Source organism: Mixophyes fleayi, chromosome 7, assembly GCF_038048845.1.
Source record: "Mixophyes fleayi isolate aMixFle1 chromosome 7, aMixFle1.hap1, whole genome shotgun sequence".
Lineage (NCBI taxonomy): Eukaryota > Metazoa > Chordata > Amphibia > Anura > Limnodynastidae > Mixophyes > Mixophyes fleayi.
Genome location: NC_134408.1, coordinates 110,735,621 through 110,755,344, shown reverse-complemented (window position 1 = coordinate 110,755,344; position 19,724 = coordinate 110,735,621). Strand labels below are relative to the sequence as shown.

At 37.2% G+C, this 19,724-nt stretch overlaps 1 protein-coding gene across 1 annotated transcript in view; it reads left to right on the top strand.

Moving 5' to 3' along the window:
* ABCA12 (ATP binding cassette subfamily A member 12) overlaps positions 1–19,724 on the top strand; it is an 87,056-nt gene that overhangs the window by 46,045 nt on the left and 21,287 nt on the right. Inside the window, exons 27-35 of the mRNA XM_075181383.1 lie at positions 12–95; positions 2,439–2,532; positions 6,108–6,235; positions 6,890–6,971; positions 7,776–7,881; positions 10,741–10,792; positions 14,067–14,244; positions 17,300–17,415; positions 17,496–17,667. Of these exons, the coding sequence (XP_075037484.1) occupies positions 12–95; positions 2,439–2,532; positions 6,108–6,235; positions 6,890–6,971; positions 7,776–7,881; positions 10,741–10,792; positions 14,067–14,244; positions 17,300–17,415; positions 17,496–17,667 (1,012 nt within the window). The remainder of the gene's footprint in view (positions 1–11; positions 96–2,438; positions 2,533–6,107; positions 6,236–6,889; positions 6,972–7,775; positions 7,882–10,740; positions 10,793–14,066; positions 14,245–17,299; positions 17,416–17,495; positions 17,668–19,724) is intronic.

Genomic DNA, 19,724 nt, shown 5'->3' with positions numbered 1-19,724 from the left:
TCATTTTGTAGGAGTTATAATGAGAGCAGTGAAGATCTGATGAATGCAATGTCCTCATTTCCTGGCATAGACAATTCCTGTTTGGATCAAAACTCGTAAGTACAATACTTAGTCCATAAAGCTGGTACAGATTTGGTAAACCAACTGGTATTGGTTATTAAATTAGCCCAGGGCTTCCCAAACCCAGTCCTCAGGGCTCCCCAACAGTGCAGGTTTTCTGGATCACATGTGACATAATTAGGACCACCTGTGGATCTGTTACAATGTGTCAGTTAGTAATGAATACACCTGTGCTCCAGCAAGGAGATATGGAAAACCTGCACTGTTGGGGAGCCCTGAGGACTGGGTCTGGGAAACCCTGAATTAGCCAGTTGTGTTAGAAATGGTCTGTCCAAATGGTACAGTAAATTGGGTTGGCCGATAACATTTATCATGTCATTAGTTAATACAAGAGTGAGATAGGAGGTCTAAATGGAGCAGTGCACCATACCATCTCCACACTTGGAAGTTGGACTGGGATACTGGGTTGTACTGTGAGTGGTCTGCTTAGTTACCTACACTACTGTCTGTGGTAATATTATTGTGAAATTAGATTTATATAGGATCCACACCACAGCAAGGGAAACAGCATTATATTGTAACATAATATTTGATGTCATGGAGTGGGTGGTAGGGACCCTTTTTGGAGGGCTTACCTGGGACGTCTGCGCTTTGTTTCGTTTTAGTGAGGGTTGGTGCTGCCTTGACGGATGTTCCGGATGTTCCAGTTCCGGTTCTTGTTGGTTGTTTCTCTGTTTTTTCCGTGGCGCGACCTGTGGGGAGATAAGATAGGGAGGGAGAGAGGGGGGGGGGGGGGAAACAGCATTATATTGTAACATAATATTTGATGTCAAACTGTATGTAATACAGAAGCCATTCAACCATTTTTTAGAGCACAGACCCACATGAAGCATATCAGTTTTTAAAGGCCAGCATAATATTACAACAGATTGATTGTATAACATGACCGAGTGACTCAAAGATTTATCTGTCATCATGAAGCTTTTACCTTTTTAGGTCAGTTAAAGGTAGCCTAAGGCTAGGCACATAAAGGTGTTTGCAATTCAAATAAGGCCTAGTAACATAAATCGCATTGCACTTATTTACGCATTTAATATGCATTCGCTTCTACAAATGCTGAACGCATTTGTAGAAGCGAATGCTTATTAAATGACCTGTGTTTTGGCAAAACAGAAATGTATCTTGTTCTAGCCAAACACATGTGGACAAGTATACATCAACAGTTCTTGGCTTCATCTCATTATGTGTACAATGCACTCCCGTTGAGATGAATGTATGTTGACGTCTGTCAGATGCAGTGAAATGGAACAAGGAGCATTAAAAAAATGCACTGCACTACAAGTTAAGCATAAAAATGCAAATATGCGCTGTCTCATCTGGTACAATGATTATTATTCTAAAAAACATTTAGAAACGCATCTGCAACAGAGAATTAGGTTTGTAAAAGCTCTGTGCAGGGGCTAAGACTGTAACCCCTAAAAAAGTATCAAAACTTATAAAAAAGTATATATATATTATATATATGCTAATTGTCCTCAATAATGACTATATTACACCTAAAAATATCATATAAATATATATATATATATATATATATATATATAATATATATAATATATGTTGCTTTTAACCAATTTTCTATTTTTTTTTTGCTTCTAATTTTTGCATGATATCTTAATATGTATTATCACAAAAGAACATATACAGAGATGCTTCCATCAGGCTATTTGGTATGAAACTAGGGTATATCTACAAACTAGGGTATATCTGCAAACCCTTCCCATCTCCATATGATCTTTTTCTGTTGGTCTTGGTCTCCTTGTGACTTAAACTACAATATATAGAGATAATGCATTTTGATGTATTAAAACTGATGCAAACACTATCCTCCAAGGACTGGAAATTAAACATTTGAGGCTCCTTTACATTGACAACTATTGGTTACTGTAATTAACAGTTGTTCCTTCAATATCATCCCTTATGTATACATTTGAACATCCTCCAAAAAAATATTATATATATATATATATATATATATATATATATATATATATATATATATATATAAAATTAACTGTACTTTGTATGTCAGTATCAGTTTCCATGATAAATATATATATATATATATATATATATATATATATATATATATATATATATTGATTATTTTGTTGATGACTAATATATATATATATATATATATATATATATATATATATATATAGTTATCTACAGTTTAACTGTTCTGCCCAAGTAAAAGAGAATACATGTAATTGTCAATTGTCTGAACCCTAGCAAGGTATCATGGGTCGTGGTGGGAGGTATGTAACAGATTAAGAAATGCACCAATGGAACTAAGTCTGCTAATTTCCTTGTAGACAATGCTTGCCGGAGAGCAGCTTAGGATCATGGACCATAGCTGGTAATCAGACGTTAATAAATGGCGGTTGCAACTGTTCAACTGGATTTCAGGTAAGCAAAAAGAGACCTGTGTGTCCTTAACACTACCTGAAGAGCTAGAATGCTTGTGTTAAAGGTTACATTTCAAATGTTACACTTTTAGAAATGTTTTACTGACTTATTTGTCTTTGGGTAAATGTTCTTACCCGTTGTTCGTCACCCTTTCTTTTCCTTATTCTGTACCCTGAAATATGAATCATAGATTACACTCCATAATAGTGTCATGCATAATTTACAGCATCAACAGTATCCAGCACAGAATAGATACAGTAAACCAAACTTAATAAAGCACAGAATATAAAGAATATTTGTGTTCAGCATATTATGCAGTAGGCTCAACAATGACCACATCATAAAGTAGTTTTATTGGTGATCAGAAAACAGTAACCCTAATAGTGATTAACACCATGCCTATAATCATTTATTCACATTCATCAACTCCTGTATCATGATTATAATCTACTTTTAAATTAACTTTTTTTTCTGTAGGAAAGGTATATTGTAGCATACAGGCAGTTTTCTTAGTGTGAACCAATCAACAATCAACTGAATCTGTGGTTAATTTTGTCACAAGAATGGTGGGCAAAATTGTAGCCTCTAAATAGATTGGTTAAACATCTAAATAAGATAATGGACTATATGGGGTGTAGTTTTCGGTTGCCCATACACACGCTGATGCAGTCATTGGCTAATCAGATTTAACAGCATAGACAGTGATGTTGGGACCACTTGGTTGTAAAAGACCAAACTGACTGATGCATCACCAACATTAGACTGCTTGTTAATATGAAATACTATAGATTGTGGCAGAATAGGTATTAAATACATGAACTTCATTCAAATATCATACATGTGTGTATGACACTGTTACTTTGTAAATGCTTCACTATTACATACGTTTGCAAGTTGTACATAGGGACCACCAAGAATTCATTACACAGCCAAATTCACTGTGTGTCCCCAGCCAAGGCCCCTCTTACATCATCTTAAGCATTATGGGTGTAATTTTGGGCTTTGCTTCTTATCATTTTGAAATAAAGAACTATCATCAATCTATAATTGACAACTTCACATTGGGTGCCAAAATCTATAACAAAGTTATATGACCTTGGTGAAAATTACTAATATAGGTCCATCAAGAGGGTAGACTTTAAGCAATCATACCGCATTAACATTTGCGGTGGCTTTGGAATGTGCTTTGGTAGTTTCTGTAAATGTAGATATTACTGCTGCTCTCTGTCAAGGCTACTGAGCACAATTTCAAATGACTCTTCCACATTACCTTTGTGTTGTGTGCTGTAAATAGAGCAATTAGCTGCATTCAGACAGACACAATCTTTATTCTGCTTACTGGGTTTATATGACGCATAGACTTAGTCATTAGTTGTGAAATAAAATTACAGGTCTAACTGTGCATAGTGGTTCTGTAAATTATTTTTACCATTGTACACTGCTGCTACTATTGTTATATGTATATTCTACATTTTCTGTTTGTTGATATGATGTAAACTTATTGACTTAGAATTACCTAATGGTTTTCTATCTTAGATTTAGAATGTTGCATATTAAGGAGAACTCTTATACTGTTTAAATAATTATGGTAAAGGACAGATTTTAGTGCTCGTTACTCCACATTTAAGGGTGCAAATCAAATATGTACACTGCATGGCTATGGGAAAATACTGTTCAAATCCCACTTCTGGCTCATCTGAATGCCTAACTGTACACAATGCTATTATTTCTATGGTTTCTATGATGAAATAGCACTGTGCAAAGAAGTCACTGTTGACAACTGTACCCCTATGTGTGTTACTCAGGGATCTGTGGTATGCCCTTCTGCCACCTCTCTTACTGCCTTCATTGTAAAACTTCATTCACTTACATTCCATTTTTTATACCACTTCTAAATTTCCACTTCGACCACTATATATATATATATACACACACACACAGGGCCTATTGAAAATCATCATACACTGTCAAAATGATTACCTTTTTGTTACATTACACCATGGAAATTGAAATAAATTAAATGTCTTTTTCTAGCTGTATTTACACATTATAGTCCTCAGCATCACAGTGAAAATAACATTTACAAAAATTATTAACAATTAAAATAATTTAATTACAAAAATACCTGATTTTGGTTAGTGATCATACCATTAGAGTAATCATTGTAAACTTGCTCAAGTACAACCAATGACCTTCCAGATCACACAGATGGCTAATTTGCCTCCACCTGACATCAATTGTAGTGGTTTTAATTCAGAATAAAACTGCCTGTTCCTTGAGGATTCCACTACTATTGGTGCATGGTAAAGCAAATCATTCACCACGGTTAGAAAGGTGCTTTCAAAAGTACTCTGGGATAGCAATGTGGAAAGGCACAAGTTAGAAGAAGGATTCAAAAAGATTTCAAAGACTTTTGCTCTCCCTCTGAGTGCCATTTAATGCATTATTAAGAAGTGGAAAGAGTATAGTACCACCACCTAGCTTAGATCGGGCCATCCCTCCAAACTGGATGACAGAGCCAGGAGGATAATAATCAGGGAGCTACCAAGAGGCCAATGGCAATTTTGAAGGACTTACAAGTCTTTATGGCTGAGATTGGTCGGTTTGTGCATGTGACAACTATCTCACAAGCTTTACACAATGCTGCCCTATATGGCAGGGTGGCAAGAAAGAAGCCTCTTCTGAAAAATTTCTCATTTGTAGTTTACAAAAAAATTGGAAGATTTTGATACCATGTGGCAAAAGGTTGTTTGGCCAGATGAGAGCAAGATAGAACTTTTTGGACTGAACACTAAGCGCTATTTGTAGTGCAATCCAAACAAGGCACACCATCCAAAACACACCATACCTAATGTGAAGCATGGTGGTGGCAACTTTATGTTGTGTGGGTGTTTCTCTTCAGAAGGGACTGGTCAGGTTTGAAGGGAAGATGAATGTTGCCAAGTACACCCAAATTCTTGTGGAAAACCCAGCCCTCTTCTAGACAGCTGATGGGTTCACCTTCCAGCACTACAATGACCCTAAACATAGCAGCAAGCAAATAACACAGTTGCTTAAGGATTGTATGATGAATGTCCTTGACTGGCCAAGTCAGAACCCTGACCTAAATCTGATAGGAAATCTGTGGATGGACTTGAAAAGAGCAGTCCATCTCCACTCACCGTGAAGTTGACTGAACTTGAACAATTCTGCAAGGAATAATGGGCAAATATTCCATAATATTCCAAAGACTCTAAGTGCACAAAGCTGGTAGAGACATATCAAAACAGACAGGAGGCTGTAATTACATCAAAGGGTGGCTCTACAAAGTAATTAATTATGGAACTGATCACTATTACAAACTTGTTCTTCTAGTTTTTAATTTTTTATTAATTTTCAGAACTGTAGCCAATTTTTGCATTAATGGAATTCTGTAAGGCGAAATGTGTAAATAAAGCTGGAAAAAGTTTGATGTCATTTATTTTATTTCCATGGTGTAATGTGACAAAAGGTAATGAGTTTACATGGTATGATGATTTTCTATAGGTGCTGTATATATATATATATCTGTATCATGAGTCTACTGTGTTGTACAGGTATGTGTTGCTCCTGGTGAATCTCCTCCCCATCGTAAGACCTATTCCGGACAGATGATGTACAACGTCACACCAGATGACATGGAGCAGTATCTCCTGGCTACAACCTTGCAGTTTGTCCAGCAGCGGTAAGAGTGGTCAGAGTAATTTACAATCTTTGTGCAAAACGCTAAACTGGCTCAATCTAACCCTTGAAAACTAACCTGCATTATTAGGTCAATCAACATGTATAACCTGATTATTTTTTAAAGTAGGAGTTCTTTATTACAGATAATGGTCTAGGTTATTATGGATGTAACATAAGTTTTGCACTACAGAATATGACATGACCTTATCTATAGTAAATTTTCAATAGGAATATAATATTTAAAGGCAAATAAGAACCAACTTTTCAACTTAGTCTTCCCACTCTCATGCCCTTTTTGTATTTTATTTACTCTTTTAAGTTTAAACATAAACAGCAAACATATGTATGTGGATATATTAATTACTATTTCGTTTTTAAAGTAGTGGATATATGTTGTGTCCACACTGGAACAAAGAGGGTCAATATACATCTTAATTTGTACATTTTTAGCTCAACTGTTACAATGTTTCTTTGGAGCTGCATCATGTACTCAATATTAAGCAAATTCACATCATGATTTACGTACAGGGAGCACTGTATGATACGGTCCTTCCTCATAAGTGGACTAACACAGAAGATGAGCATAAATATTTAATTGAAGCATTCATGTCAATTTCACTGTTGTAATAATCATGAAATACTTCTTTGTGTGCAGGTATGGAGGATGGAGTTTTGGCATTCCTGTTTCACAGATCAGTACGCTAATACCTGTGTCTCCCAATATGACTCTCAATAAGGTAGTAACATTAAGTCAACATCATGTGTTTAAGAGCTACAACTGTTCTGCAGAGTCCAGTGAGTGCCTCTGTACAGGTCTGCCCTGCAGTTTCATATTTACTAATAATTTGCTTTTCATCACAAGCTGTCTTCACAAATCTGCTTTGAAAACATCTATCTGCTTTGATGTTTTTATTTCTTTATCTGTAAATGTTTTTTGTTCTGTCTCCAATTTCACAGGCTACAAGTTTACCATAGTCAACATACATTCTGTATTACAATGTAACAGAGTGAAGATAAAAATAAAGATATAGTAGAAGTATTGGAGATCATTCACAAAGTGCAAATGTAACAAATACAGATCTGATGTCCCTCACTTTCTTCATTCATTAAAGCCATAATTTAAGTTATACCAAACATTATTTTTGGAGACACGTAGAAATGTGTATTTTGATGAGCGGAAGGAGTGGTTCTAATTGATGGGAGGTTGCACGGCTATGCAGCATTCTCACTTTTGCACAGAACGCCTCTGGAGATTTTTCTGCCTCTCTGCTCCCCTGAGACACATATCTAGTTTGTGGAGCTGTGCCTGACAGGGGAGAGTGGGCATGCACCTTGACGTAGGCTGGGCGAACCATCTAAGCGCACTGATATAAAACCAAGGTGTTTCACAGGTCCCTTCGTAAATGGTCTATACTACGCTCATTTGGTAACAAGCAACATGTTTGCCAAGAATGTTGTGACTTGTAGAGTTCTACCATTTACTCCGTCACAGAACTGCTTTACAATGATGTTTCATGGGTTTTTTTTCTATTTATGTCCAGGTTTGGTATAACAATGAGGGTCGTCACAGCCTTCCAGCCTTCCTCAACAGCTTCAACAACTTCCTTTTGAGGAGCAATCTGCCAAGCAACGAGTCTGCACAATATAGTATGGAAACCATAATCAAATAAATAGGGTGTGAGAAATACATTCTGTGATAGTAAACAGTCACAGACCACTACATAAATAAAATAATAAACAATTAAACAAAACAACATCAGCAGACTAATCCTAACTTCACACACTGTACCTATCATTGCAGACATGGACACCTAGTACATCAGGGTTCAGTATCCAACATTTCATGTAAAATTGATGCCTGATAGCAGTGTTTGAAGTTACATGAATGTATCAAGGTATACTTTCATCATTTCAATATGCATTAGAATTTGAACAAGTAGCATGCTGCTCACACAGCTGTAATCCCATTCACATGCCAAGCAAATAACATCCTGCCTCTGATGTGCGTAAAAAGCCTGTTGCTTCTTTTCCTTTACTCCTCTGAATTAAGATTTAAATAAGCATTTTACTGTCCTGTAAAGGAGGCTTTTACGCCACAAAAACTTTACACTTTCAGAAATATAGACCTCTAATTACATACAGAAACCTCCCACCAAGCAATGGACAGCAGCTGATAAATAATTGATAAAAGTTTAGTCACTTAGCAACAGTGCAAACAATAGCACTGACTGAATTGATTTTTGGAGGACTTGTGATTCTTTCACTGAGAAAATAAAGCATTTTGATGATCTCTAGACACCGCTTATTTTCCATAAACACGTTAGATTTAGGCCTGCATTTATCTTGCAGTGAGAGGCCATTATGCAGGTCCTGCATTCAATCCCACTGACATTACAGCTTAATTATACCACTATCCATCATGATTATAGCTTTTAGCTTCTCCTCCAGATCGCCAGGGAGATTCCCTTGAGTTTCCTAACTACTCCTGCACTTGTGCCACTGCTCTGCTAAAAATAACCACTTGCTATCTCAAATGTAATGTGGATGCTTTGCTTGTTCAACTCATTGGGATTATTTACAACAGGAGGTTGCAGTGCAAAATTCCATATCTTTATTTGCACTAATGATTAATGTAAAAATGCAACTTTTACATGCACAAAAAAACATACCCGTACACTTATATTTCTCAGGCTCTATCTAAAGTCACATGCAACTTTAAATCTAGTGTATAAATCCATCCAGTGTAAAAAATGCACCTGTCATCATTAGCAATTTGGAATCTTGCCTACGGGACATGCAAAGATACATCTAAAATGCATATCTTAAAGATAAGTGTAAGTCAAATTTGGACGCAATTCAAGGGGCCCTTATTATGCTGAACTTACACATGAATTACCCCAATTCGCTTTTTCAAGCACACGGTGCTGCAAATAATTTGCAAATGGCGTGAATGCGCAGCAAAAAAATTTACGCATTTTTACATTGTGAGAATGGACTTAATTACAACTCTAAATTTGTCCTTTAAGGTGCACCTAATTCTGAGCTAAGCACACATTGTATGCATATCAGGGATATACATTAATATGTCTATGATCGCTGTATATCTGATATCACACATTTCTTGGTGTTTCCAGTGGGTGCAATGCCTAATATAGCCTATTGCAATAGCTCTTTTTTAATCAACATCAGTGTGACTTTTGAGATTTCCTGTTTGTTTCCCTCTTTACTTAAATGTTAAACAATTCTTGTAAGTACAGGCTTATGGGGGGTGCTTATTTGAAATTTCAGAGTACAACTGTAAGTGCAACGACTTCACACATCCTGGCTGCACTGCCGGTAATCAATGACCTCACTAGGTGCAAGTTGAATTCAACAGTAGTCAACCTTCTACAATTGCTGAATTACAATTCACATTACTTTTATATTATAAGTATTTGTATATTTCATTAACTAAATAATGGATTTGTATTTTCAGTTAAACTCAATTTTGTAGCCCAACATTTTCTCTTGCCCTGGCCCCTATGTTTTGATTAACTAACATTTTATTCTACACATTCCGTCTTCAATGCTTGAACCATTGGGTCTACTAGCCTCTCTCAAATTGCCGTACAGACTGCACTATTCATTGTCCTCGCTTCCATGGTTTCTCTTCCTTTAGTTTCCTATCGGGAAACAGTACTAAAATGAATGAAGATAAACTACTAAGAAGTACAATGCATCAAAATCCCTCTTAGTAGAAGAGCTTTTGACACTTGAAAAAAGAGGAATTGAAATGGGCAGATAAAAGACCGCTGCAGCTTTAGGGATTTGAAATGGAGTTAAATCCTATTTTCAAGGTTGGACTTAGGCTCGGTATAAAAAAAATAATAATAAAAAGTCCAATAAATGGCATTTTCACCCAGTCACTTCTCAGCTTTAGAACTCTGATTCCGGGAGTTGGCCAGGACATTGGGATTTTGATTCAGTGGAAAATATAGTTTCTTGGTTACTATAATACATCATTTCTGAATAAAAGCCTAAAGCCCCTCACATTAATTTTAAAGATTGTAAAACAATTTCTCTATACTGGTCCACTTTGTAAAACGATTCCCATTTCATCTCACCTAATGCATACTGTTTTGTAAATGTCAGTGACTTCATAATATATTCAGAGATATATATTACACATAGGTAATTCAATTTCACCTGGTGTCAGTGACATTCTTATATGCTATAGTATACAGTATGTAATGCTATAATATATTGTTGCACCTGCTGCTTTTCAAACTGCTGGTTCAATGGGAGCTATATATATATATAGGCAATCAGCATACATCTCTGACAGCTTATAAATAAAACACTTATAAACAGTGCATATTGTAGGACTTTATTGAATGTATTTATATGCCTCAAGTTGAAATATAATTTAATGAATTTTATTTTTAGATCAATGAAAGTAACAAACATTAAAATAATAATATAATAATAATAATAATAATAATAAAAAAATATTATTTGTTTCTTTAGGTATCTCTGTCTCCAACAAGCCCCTCCCTGGAGCTGTGACACTGCCAAACATGTAAGAACATTGTATTTTGTAAATGTATACATATTAGATACAAGTTAACCCGTGCATGATACTCATGCATTCTAGTCAAATCAAGCTACTTAAGGTGTTAAAAAGGTTCTTGTCATGCATTTGGGCCATAGCCCAGGCCTCCTCAGGGAAAGAGCGTTACTTCCCGACGTAAGCGCCCTTTTTTAACGTGGTTTTGTCCACATGTCACCACCTCATCATTCTTCTCCATCACCTCATTCTTCATTTTTATCGCCACATCTATCCAGATGTCTATCGAGACACAGGGATCTCTCTCAGCGGTCCTGAGTATCACACTCCTCTCACTCTGTCACCCCCGGCAACCACCAACCACTCCCCACTGTCACCCCTGGCAACCACCAACCACTCCCAACTGTCACTTCTCCTTCAAGAAATATATATATATTTTTTTAAATCTTTATAAACACTTTTAACAATTAACAAATTAAATTAACAAATTAAAAACATCTTAGTATACCAAATTTCAGCCCTTTCTGATTTTTTTTTTCCACACACACTAAGAATTTAGTAGGTCAGTGTATAACTCCGCCCAGCAGGTGGCGCTGCAGCTTGGTTTTATTTTTTCCACACACACAGACAGACTAACACACGCCACTAGGCATTTATATTATAGATTTGAATAATTTACAAAAGTGCCCGGCACACATTCGTTAACTCTAGTTTTCTAGTTTAGATTAGTTCTAAGCACTAACAGACCAGGTAAAACTTTACTTTAAAGACATTGGCGTTTTAAATTTACCCTGCAAGGTCGTCGAAAATATTGACGACTTGCAAAATCCCTAGCTTAATACATTTACCCCTAGATCTTCGTCAAATCTGTCCTCCTGTATGTGTGACTGAATTTGACGGATTTTCTGCGTGTAAAGGACTGCAGCAAATAATTCATGTAAAAGTAATTGATAATAAAAGGGATGTAAACATAGTTCAGGCACCTGTGTCAGCTTTGAAAAGATGTAATTGGTATATAACATCAGCATGTAAGAGTCTTCCTTAACCAAGCGGCCTCTAGGCACATGGCTTGTGTCAATAATTACAAATCCAGCCCTGAGAAGACGATAACTAAATGTTGTTACTAAAAGTACAGAACAGAACATAGCCACTGCTGATTATGACTTTTGCTTTACAAATCGTAAAGGATAATATAGTAATATATTTACGTACAACATACAGAGGACCTATTTGAGGGGGCTTACAGCAGAAATTTTGATGTGTTCATACTAAGGCAAAAATGTAACAGTGATACATAAAATACACGTCATTAAGGAGAGCAAACTTTGCACCTGGGCAAAATCATGTTGCATTATAGGGGGGGGGGGTAAATTTAAAATGTGGGGAGAGATTTATATTTGGGATGGGGCATGTCCTAGATCAACTTTAAATTTCAGTGCAGAAAATACTTGCCAACTCTCCCGGAATGTACAGGAGACTCCCGGATTCCGGGTGGGTCTCCCGGACATCCGGGAGAGTATGGCAGCCTCCCGCATCTGCCCACTTCCTAGTGAAGTGGGGAGAAGTAAAGCCAAAATGCCGCGATTCCCTGAGAATCGTGGCATTTGGCCCCGCCCTGGGCTGTAAAATGAAGCGTTTGCGTCATTACGTCACGGGGCGAGGCCAAAATTATGCGAATTTCTGAGCCCCGCACACCTCCCCATGGCAGCTGCCATAAGTCGGCAAGTATGGTGTAGAAATAAAGCTATCAAGTACTTGTTTGCTAGATGGAAAAAAATACAGTTTTTGCCTTATGTGCAAAATAATAAACTAATTTGTACCCCTTGCAGTGTAACATGGTTTGTCCTGGAGAAAACATTCCTTTTTTGCCTTACTTTCCTTAATGACTCAGGTCCTACAACACAATTCTCATTTCTTTCTTTTAGATTAGGCTCAGCTAACATGCGCATCTCTAACTATTACTGAACTGACTAGCACAGCAGTCTCTGTCCATCACAGACTGGATATCAAACCCCCCAGACATGTTCTAAACACCAGTTTTTAGAACAGTTCAGCTTTTTAGACCAAGGGGTGTATTTATTATTATGCAGTGATACGGGCGATATTTAATCACAATAAAAAATTCCTATTTTAGTACTTGGTTACCTTATTGTTGCTTTTATTGTTATCATGACTATAAGTATTGTTTGAATAAGTCTTTTGTTCGCTGAGGCTATATCTATGTTTCCAATTCAGTTGTTTTATATGCTCTCAATACTTTCAAAAAATAGTCTAAAAAGAAATCACCTATCGATGCATTATTAGCAATAAAAGATCGCCAGGGCAGGTGAGCGATACTTAATTACCTCTGTTATACTGGCCCAGAGCGGTAACAGTTAACTTAACACTTCCCCGGGCCAGTCTAATGGGATGTGAGCATGTGTGACCTGGCTAGAGCTGAATGCCCATACTTGTGCTTTCAGTTCCACTTAGTAAAAAAAGAAAATAGAATAAAATATATAAAAAAATATATATTTAAAAAAAAAATGCTTATTGAAAAATGCTTTTTTTCATAAATGAAATAATTTTCCATAATTTTTTTCTGTTCTAGTCATCCTGAGATGGCAATAACAGGACAAGGATTGCAGTGGTATTTGCACCGCAGCAAGGCTTGTTTGTTGCCGGTGGGAGCTACGCTGGTGATAGCAGTAATATAGGGTGAAGCCCTGTCACTGACAGAAACAACAGTTTTCGCTGACCATAGGGCTTTTTCCCTATGATAAATGTGCCCTCAAGACCTAGATAGACAAATGCAGCAAAGTCTTTAGATAAACTCTCTGGGGGATTGCAGATCACTTGTTAGCCAATTATTGAACAGCAAATGAGTTGTTATGTGCAAATCACTGGAAACTGAAAATCAGAGGCACAAAAAAAGAATCTAGCTGCAAAGCTTGCACACAAACAAATCAACTTTCACATAAAATATGTTGTAGTCTTTTATGTTGTCTCATGTTCCTTTGGGATTTCAGATTTCTAGAAAATCTGCTTTCTGTTAGAGCTTTAATATGTTTCTGGGTATTGTGGTCACACTCATAATTTAAAAGCCGTGCCGCAGTAATGCAGAAGATATATTTACCTGTCTGGTTTTCCAGGCTCCCTTATTTATCTCTGTAACAACTGCGTAGCATTGCTCTCTGTATTTTATTCATAAGTTGTAGCCGAGAGACGAAGGAGCCCAAGATTTGTACAGCTTCCATCTGCTGTGGACACGCTTCCATCCCTGATACTCATTATTTTTCCTTTCCAGATCCAATACCATGGTGAACATGCTGGTGGCTCTCTCTGTTCTGGTCGGTTACTCTATCACAACTTCAAGTTTTGCTACCTACATTGTAAAAGAGTATGACAATGGGTCAAAGAGGCTACAGCACATCGCCGGAGTGGGGGAGGTCTGCTACTGGGTGACAAATTTCCTCTATGACTTGGTAAATATTTGTTTTGTTTCCAAATTCAAGACAATAATTGGTAAAATTAAGGATTCTTCTTATTAACTTTAATATCTGATTTCTAGTTTTGTCAAATGACCTAAACAAATGATTAATTGTTGCCAGATATAAAATTATTACTTACAGTCAAATTTAAGTGGATCTTTCATCCTCAAATATATCATCCTCAAATAGGAGAATTTTATTCCATTGCTAAACACTAAAATTTCAATGGCCCTATTTTTTAATTAGTCAGTGATGCAAACTCTATTAGCGATATAACCAGCACCTCTTCCTATAGTTACATTGAGAATATGATATATAAAATAGGCAGGAGGGAGATGATAAGGGCTGAAAGGAGAAAACAGAGAGGTCTTTAAATGTATTTTTGTAGATTTTAGGTATGCTGCTTCATATTAAAGGAAACGCCCGCATCCAGAAAACTCCAAATTAAAAACATTCTTTATAAAACCTCATTAAAAGGTCCCACACTTGTTTGTGTGCGTGTCTGAGGGTGTGTTTGTACATATTACTAAAAGTGTACAGATTGATTTACAAAATAATTAATAAACCATGGGATGCAGAGGCGGAACTAGCTGTGGGCCCCGGTTTAGGGAGGCGGGGAGGAGGGCAATAGGGCCTATTATCTCCATGGGCCCCGGTACACCTCACCTGCCACACCAATGGTAGCTCCGCCACTGAAGGGATGTATATAGCCACAATGCAGGAGATGAATTGCCAAGCCAGTCTTCAAATGAAGTAATTCTCAGAAGTGGTACGGATACCAGGATCACATTTATGAATGACGTGAGCAATTCCTGTTACACGATTTTTAGCAATCGTGATATGATTGTTTTTGGAAACCCACATAGGTTATATAGTCTAAAACAATAGGTGTTAGAAAAGTGCAAAATACCCGACTGAGGGAAGTCTGCAAAAATTGCAGTGCGCTTTTTTTTGTCATCAGGAAATTAGTAATGTTTATATTTTTACATTTAGCATCGGTAACCTGATTAGTGTTTTGTCACCTGACTCTGCCTGCAGTCCTGCCCTACACACAGTGTAATGTTCCCCACGTTGACATGCATGCACAGACAGCTGTCTTATACACTTGTAAGAAAGTGAAGCTGCATTCAGAGCAAAATCGCATGTATCCAGTCATCCTACGTAGTCTGTGCTACTGTATCTACATTACTTGTCTCTTACACCTCATTAACCCTAATAGGCCCAGTCACAGCCAAAACTCCATGACTGACCTTGGATTTGTCAGTGACTGGTTGTATTACTAAGAAGATCAGTGAAGGAAGGGTCCCTGTCATTTGTCATGTGTCTGTCTCTACACTTTATGAGCTAGAGAAGATAATCTGCTGACTGAGCATCATTGGGACACAAAAATAAAAATGAAATAAAGTTGAGAGGAACATAGGAAGTCCACACTGAGTCTTCCGCAGATGGACATACATTTTTGGATTTGTACAATGTATATAATGAAAAGAAGTCTCCCATTTTTTTTAAAAAAACATTAAACAGACACAGCATTTAACGATAAAACATACCACTTGCTTTTTTTATGTAAGGTAATAGTTATAGGAATAGGAGCTATAGTTGTAGTTGAAGTGAGGCATTTTTGGTAGGTTAGCTACAGCTCGATACAAATCAGTTTTCCTGGGACAGTTTCAAAGATTGTGAAATGGATGTTCACTGTGCAATGCGCTAAGTGGACTAATAGGGGCACTCATGTAAATAATATAGTTCAGGTCCACTTTTTGCAGATTGCAAATTAGTTTTGTTTAGTCACTGAGATTGCATAATTTTCAGAAAATGTACACAATTACCTTTATTCTTGACTGAAAAATACTAAATGTGTGACATGTATGTGTAATGGCTACTGCTGGACACCAGATGAATTCCTAGAACAAGATTTGTAAGACGTCTTCAGCTATAGCAAGCCACCTTTTCCCATAGAGAACGATATTCTCACAGGTATTCGGATGCCCCCAGGACTTGAGCTCAGAGTAGTAGTAATATATCTTGAAGTGCCAGGTAGCAAAGGTGTGTAGAGACTGGTGGATTGAAATAAACATTGGATGGCAGGCAGTGAGCAAGGATAATCAGAGACTAGTCAAAGGACAGGGATGGCAGCAAGCAAGGAGGCCCAGTCATTTAGGTCAAGATGGGCAGCAGGCAAGGAAAGGTATAACAACAGATGGTCAGGAGTAGAAAACAGCAGCAAAATAGCACAAAATAGCAGGCTTCGTGAATGCAGGAACAAACGCTATCACCGGCAGGGAGGCTAAGACCCTGCAATTTATAGTACTGGTGGCCAATCACAGGGCTCTACCAGAAAATAGTCCCTGTGCAGGGATATGATAAGAGGATCGCATAACCGCAAGAGTGGCCGTAAGAAATACGTCCCAGCTGCTTAGCAACTAGATGCTAGGCAGCCGGGTCGGAATCATCAGAGCACACACAGCTGCTCGAAAAAGTACCTGACATGAGTTACAATCCTAATGTCTTGAGTGTAGAAGTAAATGTTAGCATTGAGAAATGAAGTACAAACCTCACAAAATAAGGATATCACACAACCTGTTGCACGGAGATGCATCTGTTTGCACTGAAAAAAGTTCCTGTTTGAGGGGGAAAAAAAATCTATGCTGTTAAGACCCATTGGGACATACATACGTCCCATCATCTTAATCTACTGCTTGATATTGACATTACTTCTACATGTTTATGAGCTAAAGGTTTACCACTGACTGCAGAGATATGTGATGTGGTTTTGCTTGTCCTATAAAATGTGTATGTCTGAGGAGCACAGTACAATAAACCAATTCTGGAACATTTAAGAAAACTTGTGCACAGGACGAATCCACAGCAACCAGATGTTTAGTAGCATTTAGAAAATGAAACAGAAAAATCACAGAATCTGGTAGGTTCCTAAAGGTTACAATACCTTTTTACTGTGCACCCGTTTTTATAAACACCCCACTGCAATATGATATAATGATCAGGTTAATATGTGTATGACCGACAAATTCTATATTCTCTTCCCCAGGCCTTCTACCTCATTCCCGTTGCACTTTCCATAGCAATGATAGCAGTCTTTAAATTGCCAGCATTCTACAATTATCCCAACTTAGCAGGAGTATCCCTACTATTTATTTTGTTTGGGTAAGTTGACAGGACAAATAAATAAAATTACCTCTAACTCCAAGGAACATTATACTGTAATCTGAATTTCTGTATTTTAGTTATGCAACATTCACATGGATGTACCTGATAGCAGGGGCCTTCAAGAACGCTGGCATGGCTTTTATTACCTATGTATGCATCAATCTGTTGATCGGCATCAATACCATCATCTCTTCTTCAGTAGTTTATATGCTCTTGCAAAATTATAACGAAACCAGCGATGGATACAAGGTATTTACGTCCATGCTAATAAAATGAATTGTCAGACAATGTTTTGTAATGTTTCTTGAGTATACAATATAGAAGAATATATGACATTGAATAACAATTTTGAGATTGCATCATCTGCATTAGCTTTTCAGGTGTGAAGAAGGACCCCCCCAAAAATGTTAGTCGTTTTAGAAGTCTACAAGACCTTTACAGAATTTATAGAATAATGTAGGACTCTCTCAGTTTCTTTGATCACTTGTCTTGTTAGCACAGCAATTTAAACAATATGAGCTTTGGAAGTGCAATCCATTAGCCACTCTGTCATTATTGTCACTTGTCCCCTAAGCACAGTTCCTCCAGTAGCACTTTATTAAGCTCTATATTTGACCTGACAGTAAAGAGAGATGGGGTACATCAAGGTATATTTTTTCCTTTCCTTTGCATCTAGAGCATGCTGTCTCTTACACAACTTCAGCCCGACTTCAAAATGTATATATTTATAATTTTCTGTCTTCTCCATAAAAGCTCCCGATGCCTGTCTACCACTAGTGTATTGCAGTGGAAATCTTCTATCACTCCACTATATTTAATAACTTGCATATCTTATATTGACCGTTCTTTGTATATCCTCTTCTCACTTCCCATCTGCAGACTCAGCATCTCACTCATCCTGCTCACAAATGTTTACATGTTGTAGACCCATCAATTGTATTTTGTACTATGTATTGCTATTTATTCTTCTCCAAAACTCAAACATATCAAACAAGTATCCTATCCTAGAATTATCCAATGAGCACATCTCCCCGAAGTTCTCATCCTGTAGATAGATTATATGGTGGTGGGATTTTCTAGACACATTTGATAAATGATCCCAGTGGAATATTAAAGGAATTGGTGAGTTGTTCCCAGTACTTGATAAATCTTATGCCGATGGTATTACAAAAGAGACATATATGATGTATAGCTGTGTATCAGCTGCTGTAATGAGTAGTATTTGTAGACTGCAAGAAGGCACTAATGTTAAAAGCAAACCTGTACCTAAAATCTTTCCCAAGCTCAGATTAACAGGATGGAGTTCCCATGAATAAAAGTGTGTACTCAGGAGAAAGAAAATTAAAACCACAAAGCCCTAGTTCAGCTGCATATCGTGGGTATAAACTGAAGATATCCTCAACATGTACATTTAAAAATAGCACATCTACAGCTAATATTGCGTAAACCAGATATTATTACATAATAAGTAAAGTTGAAAAATACACTGGTCCATAGAGTCCAACTTAATATACTTATAAATTGTAACTTCACTGATTCAGAAGACGGTAAAACATTGCACATTTTTTGTACCCTCTTTCTAATTTAACCATTCCAATCCCTTCATTAACAGACTTTTGCCTGTCCATTTTCCTGCCTCTTTGCCTCTTCCATTTCTCTTCTACCCAGTGTCCCCTTGATTTGCCTTCCAAAGGTTTCCTGACTTTGTCTCATTCTTTCCCCCTTTGTCTCTTCTGTTCCTCAAAAGAAAACTAATTTATCTCTCAGTTGGCACTCTTAATCTCCTAGCCTGCCCCTTTACCTGTCCGTTCCCATGTCTCATATGTGTGTTCATCTGCCTCAAGCTTCTTGTCTGTCCCCTGATTTCATCCTCTATACCAGTGTCTGTATGCCTCTACCCCCATGTCTCTTGTCTGATCCCCCTTACCTCTTTGTTTAAGCTTGTCTATTCCCATGTTTATGTAAGCCCTTTTATTTCACTGCCCGTTCCCTTGTCTGTCTTCATTCCGCTATAACTGTTGTTCCCCTCCCTGCCTAATTTCTTATCATTATTTGACCCATGTCACGCTAATTAACATCCTATCACTTTACATTCATTGCGGTTTCTTCAAACCCATTTGCGACTATGTCATCGAATAGAAGCAGCTCATGAGAGTTCAGCGGCTCTTTCGGTAATGACTTAAAATTTTCAGCCACCTCCATAAGGTCCTTCTGTCTTTCACTTGGCACTTGTGGCATAGGTAGTATTTCAGAAAATACCACCTTGGAATTTCTTGCTTTAAATTTACACTTTCATTTTCTGAAAT